The sequence below is a fragment of the Balearica regulorum genome, chromosome 1, assembly GCF_011004875.1.
Source record: "Balearica regulorum gibbericeps isolate bBalReg1 chromosome 1, bBalReg1.pri, whole genome shotgun sequence".
NCBI lineage: Eukaryota > Metazoa > Chordata > Aves > Gruiformes > Gruidae > Balearica > Balearica regulorum.
The window spans coordinates 186,505,716-186,511,737 of NC_046184.1; the positions used below are offsets into that span (position 1 = coordinate 186,505,716).

Genomic DNA, 6,022 nt, shown 5'->3' on the forward strand with positions numbered 1-6,022 from the left:
ATCAAGAAAATCTTCCAGTGTTATATTAGGACCTAAGCAAAAGTAAGCTTAACGATTTACTTTAATGCCAGAGCAGCCTTGCCACATTCTAACAATCTTTGCTCAAGAAGAATTAGTTAGAAACAGATGGGCTTGTAGGACCCTTCTTTCCAAGTGAAACCTGGGAAGATACCAATACCTCACCTTGACACATTAAGAAAATGCACTGTAGGTAATTTCCTTTAAACTTGCGTTAAAAAAAAATATGCTGGAAATAGCACATTTGTCAACACTGGGAAGGGACAGGACAAAACCAAAACAAGAAAAGTAATTGTAGTCACCAAAGTTGATGTCAAACTTCACAACCATCTGTCCGCAAAACTAAGGGAAACCCTGAGATCCCTTAGATCTTCATCTTTATCGCTGTTCACTTAACTTCAGATTGCCTGGCTCAGCAGGTCCAACGGGCCACAAACCATTAAAGAGTCTTTTAGGTAAGCAGAGACATGAAGGCTGCAGCGATGAACAGGGCACTGCACAGAATCCGAGACAGGAAAACAACATTCTGATCCGTCATACTTAATGCAGAGATTCTCACTCCTTACCAGCTCCCACTCTTCCCTCTACATGAGTAAGGCTGCACTTTAAACACAGGCTCTTTCCGGAAGATTTTCAGTGGGATACACAACTGAGCAACACAGAAGTTAATTAAGAAGAAAAATCTCAATTCTAAGTAATTATTTGTAAAGCTGAAAGAACAAGCAAGACAGGAATGTTAGGGATGCAGCATAGAAATACACACATTAAATCATTGCAACCTAATTAGAAACAAACTACTAATGACCTAAAAAGAGTCATTCTTAGCTCTGGCTGGAGCTTCTAGAAAGAAAAAGACTTTTTCCTGTCACCATAAACCACAACTGCCTAATAGCTCAGACTCCCTCTGGTGTTCTTTTTTTCTGTACAATGCAAAGTTTACTGTGAGTCAACAACAGACCTTCAGTACTAAACTGATGCTTTGCTGGAGACCCTATTAATGTTTCACAAAAGTTGCAGCTGGGTTTCTCTCTCTTTTTTTTTTTTTTTTAATTAAAAAAGAAGGATGTTAGTACAGCTTCCTTGCTGTACAAAGAGTAACAAAAGCCACCCAGGTAGTCATTCTACACCCATGCATTATAGCTGAACAAGATGCCCACAGAAGGACTGAGGTACCAAAATAAACCACAGCACTACTCCATCTAGTGGCCTTGACTTAGAAGGTCCCAATCCCACATTGCCTTTTTTGTCTGGTGGTCCTGACTACAAGACTTTATTACTATTTATTTCACTGTGCTGCAGTGAACAGGCTTTCAGCAATGAGGTACCACAGCCAAATTGTTTTAATCTGTAAGAAGACAACAGTATCTGCTAGGAGATTCTCTACAAATCCAACAAAAAACCATCTCAGGCGGGTATCATCTTTACAATTAACTGTATATAAACATTGCTTCGAGTCACAGCACCCAGTTCCCAAGCAAACAGCACCTAAACATGATTGTACATTCAATTCCTGCTTCCCTAATGTTCTAGTATACAGCAGAGTGTGTACTGACATACACACCTTAAACATTATTTCAATACTTAAACCTTAGCATCAGCTACTAGACAAGAACTCTCCCAAACACCTCCCAAAATAGAAAAGTGTCTTTGCTATTCATTTGCAACTCTGCATACTCAACACATGAGTATTGGTATTTTTCATTGGAGCTACTGTCAGAAAATTAAGTGTAGGCCACCAGACAGACAAATCTAAGGATATTTTGGGTTTTGCTAACTCTGTGCAAACACTTCGTATTGTAAGTAATAAAGACTTGGTAAGTATCGCGCGGTTGGGGTGGGCAGGAAGACAAGACAGCAATATGTAGAGTGAAAGCAAGTAAAAAACCCAAAGCCCTAAGTATCTTCTGAATAAAATGAAACCTTGGAACCAAAACTAATGTAACACCAAACTTGTAGTTGCACAGATCACAAGCAATTTTTTGTCTAGTTAACTACAGCATTTTAAACATGGGCCAAAAGAAAATTTTGGTATAAAAAAAAAAAAATCAACCCACACCACAAAAAACCCAAAAGCACTGTTTAAAAAAAAACAAAACCACACACACCAGGAACTATAGATTATCTTCGTTTGTAAAAAATGAACAGCAGGTGCAACAGTTGACTGCTATGATGTGCTGACATACTGAATGACTTCCCTTTGTGTTTCTGAAACTAGCAGAAAAAGCTGAAACCATGTCCAAAAGAACATTAAACTTGCAGGGATTTGCTCCTTCCCATTGTTTAGAAAATTTTGCTTCTCAATACAGCAAAAAGTGATGGGAAGCAATAAAAAAAAAATCTCCTACCATACATTTCAGTCATTTTTCCTTTATTTACAAAGCCATTGTGTAAAAACTTATTAAGGGAAGTCAGGTTCAAAACAAGAATGCATTAACATTGCTTTCTGACATAAATGCAAGCTGCATTCATCAGTAAGACTACATCAGACTACTGGGTTTATTTTAAATTAAAAAAACCCAAACCCACAAGGGACTAGTATATTGCCCAAGCTCATCATCAGCGATTGTGAAATTAAATTTGTATTACTACCCACTTTGCATATAGGACTCTTGCACATGGAAACAAAACCTGTGTACTGATCACTCGCAAGACTATATTCCAAGTCTGGAATAGAAGTGAAGAAAGCCTACAGCATCTTTCACCTGCTGGAGAAGGGTAGATTTTAATCTGTTCCACTTAGGAGGGCAGGGGGAAACACAAACATCAGTGGGTAAGATCTATAGAAGTTCACTGTGAATTTTTAAACACTTAAATCTTGGTAATAGGAAAGAAGTTGTACCACCTCACAGAACGAGAAGTACTGCTTACATGTGAACTCTACCTTATATCCTGGGTACAACGCGAGTTAGACTATGTGAGAAAGCATCATTCATGGATTCCCTTCTCTTCCAGTAGAAAAGTGTCAAGCAGTGCAGAAACTTCTTAAAAATTAGGAAAACTCCCTGTTGGGGTCTACTGGGACAACTTAGACCATGGAAATTTGCACACAGCAGGATGTACTACAATTACAGTCAGTAAAGAGTTCCAGATTTCTTAGCTATTAAAAAACCCACCAAGCAAACACACACACAAAAAAATATTTCTGACCTAAAATGTCTCACTGATCAGGCTAAATGGAGTTGTTCACCTAACCTGGGGTACCAAATCAAATGCCTGGGAAAGCTACCTCCTTCTCAGTTGGTATCTTGCCTTCTATTATAATTATCCAAATGATTATAGTCTCTGTATCTTGCACCCTCTTGGCTCAGGCATTCTGACACAGGCCACTACCACAGAAGTTCTGCAGAGTCAAAAGAACGGCAGCAGCAAGCTCATGCTGCTACCGCCTTCCAGCTGTCATCTAACGACCACACAGGAAAAACATAGTAAAACAAATTCATAGGTCAAAAGTCTTACTCACTTTTTTCTTTCTTCTCTCCATCTAGCAATCTCTTCTGGACTATCTAATTTTATTCTTTTAGCACCAGGTGCATGTGCCTAAGGAAAAAGTATTTCATAGGTGTTTAAAAAGGGAAGGAAAAAACCCACAAGAAAAAAAGAAAACACAAACCAACACATCATTCTGCCAACTATTGTAGTATCACATTGTTTTCAACTCCTAAAGTGGTAAGACTGCACATAGCGATTACCAAATTAATCCACTAAAAAACCCACATAGTATTCAACCTATTTTCATCCACAGTATTGTCTTACAACAGATTCTACTCAGAGGTGATATGTTTTCCTTCCAGAAGGATGAAACCAAGCCTCTGAAGAACGAGAAGAGAGACCACTGAAAGACTGCGCAGACTCCTATTTTGGGCCCAGAAGATACCTACATTCTTCCAGTGTATCTGAACTATCTTCTCATGTGCGCTGAAATTGCAACCTTCTTCTGTGCACTGCAAGATAAAGGAAAGGGGGTGAACTTAAAACGCACCAAGTTATGCAAACAAATTATAATAAGCATTTGATTACACTTTAAACAAACTCGGTGCCAGATGTCTGTACAGTTAGTTACATAGAGCTTTTAAGCTGCCCAGTTTCAAAACAAGCGTGATTGTAAAAGTAGTAATAAAGGATAATGTACTTTCAAATTCCACTTGATTTTAAAATAACCAGTGGAGCCAACATATCTGATAATTGGAGATAAGTGAGATAACCTAAGAAAAAGGTTTGCGAGACTCTCCAGTTTAAATTAATACTTCTTTACAATAATGGAGTGGATTTTAAAAATACGTTTTCCACATAAAGCCTTTTCACATGAAAAATTTTACATGTGATACTGATGTCAATAAATTAATTCCTACCACTGGGATTACTTAGCAATACTTCACAAGACAGACAATAAAATTACTTTAGCAATAAAACCAAAAATGCAACTCAGAGCTCCCCTACACGCAGCGTTCAGAAAAAAAAACCTACTAACACTTTTTGTAGCTCTGGAATCTCTGGTAAGTCTTCCATTTAAAGAGTGACTACAGCTAACTACGTATTATGCACAAAATTAAAAATCAAAGTGTAAATAACACAAGCCAAACTTATCAACCTGTTTATGTTGTGAAATATGTTCATCATACTTCTCCTGGTTTTTATAGCCACGGTCACAGGTATCACAATAATGAGAGAAAACTGGCTCTTTCTTCTTTTTGGTCTGCAAAAGAAAAGAGAAGAAATCATTATTTCAAGATTGCAGTTACAAAGTTACAAGGTACTCCTATTTTTAATTAGGTGTGAAATACTTCCATGAGTATTTTTGTTAATGAAGCCATCAATTAAAACATCTTTCAGAAGTTTCAAAGATAAGCTAATGTAACACAAAGTGAAGTTCACATCACTCATTTTCCATAAAAAGCACCCTGCAGTCAGCTCTTTCCACTACCACCATTCCATCAATTTTTGCTTCTGCAAACATACCAGGCTGGCACAGATTTATAGAGGGTTGGGAGGAGAGCTAGGCTGCAGCCCTGAGTCTCTTCCCTATCAAGTCAGACCATGTCTGTTCTCACACATCATGTAAGATCTCAGAGGGCAGCAGAGATCCTTCCTTCTCCCACGACACACATCACGGTGATCTGGCTGTCTGGCCCTGATAATATAACAGAGCGCTAATGTTATTTAGGCACTTAGGCATCACCATGGTAAGGGCTTCTCGAAAGAAAATCTGTGTTAGAATTTGGTTGAAATGTATCTTTCTTTCAATGGGCTCAAGATCTGCAGATTGATTGCCACACATCTGCTCTCTTGTAAGAGCAGGCACGTTAGACAAGAGTATGAGGTCTCTGTAGTACCACGGGGCAAGTCCTACACAACTGCCACCATCATAGAATGGTTTGGGTTGGAAGGGACCTCAAAGATCATCCAGTTCCAACCCCCCTGCCATGGGCAGGGACACCCTCCACTACACCAGGTTGCCCAAAGCCCCATCCAACCTGGCCTTGAACACTTCCAGGGAGGGGGCAGCCACAGCTTCTCTGGGCCAGTGCCTCACCACCCTCACAGTAAAGAATTTCTTCCTTATATCTAATCTAAACCTACCCTCTTTCAGCTTAAACCCATTAACCCTTGTCCTGTCACTCCATGCTCTTGTGAACAGTCCCTCTCCATCTTTCCTGTAGGTCCCTTCAGATACTGGAAGGCTGCTGTAAGGTCTCCCCAGAGCCTTCTCTTCTCCAGGCTGAACAACCCTAACACGCTCAGCCTTTCCTCATAGGAGAGGTGTTTGTCCTCTGGCCATTTTTGTGGCCCTCCTCTGGACCCACTTCAACAGCTCCATGTCTTTCTTGTGCTGGGGACCCCAGTCCATACCTTTGGCTTGGTATTTTCTTCTGGAAAACGTTTATTAAGCCCAGGCACTTGCTCGCCTTGCCATTTCTGGGAGAAATTGCCATTTCCACCTTAGAAACAAACAAAAAATAAGAGTCAGTCAGTTATACATAGAGCTGGTAAAACACACCCCCTGCTA

At 39.6% G+C, this 6,022-nt stretch overlaps 1 protein-coding gene across 1 annotated transcript in view; it reads right to left on the bottom strand.

Moving 5' to 3' along the window:
* NUFIP1 (nuclear FMR1 interacting protein 1) overlaps positions 1 to 6,022 on the bottom strand; it is a 28,091-nt gene that overhangs the window by 20,377 nt on the left and 1,692 nt on the right. Inside the window, exons 2-5 of the mRNA XM_075741804.1 lie at positions 5,866 to 5,954; positions 4,607 to 4,711; positions 3,897 to 3,959; positions 3,479 to 3,555 (exon numbers count right to left, since the gene is read on the bottom strand). Of these exons, the coding sequence (XP_075597919.1) occupies positions 3,479 to 3,555; positions 3,897 to 3,959; positions 4,607 to 4,711; positions 5,866 to 5,954 (334 nt within the window). The remainder of the gene's footprint in view (positions 1 to 3,478; positions 3,556 to 3,896; positions 3,960 to 4,606; positions 4,712 to 5,865; positions 5,955 to 6,022) is intronic.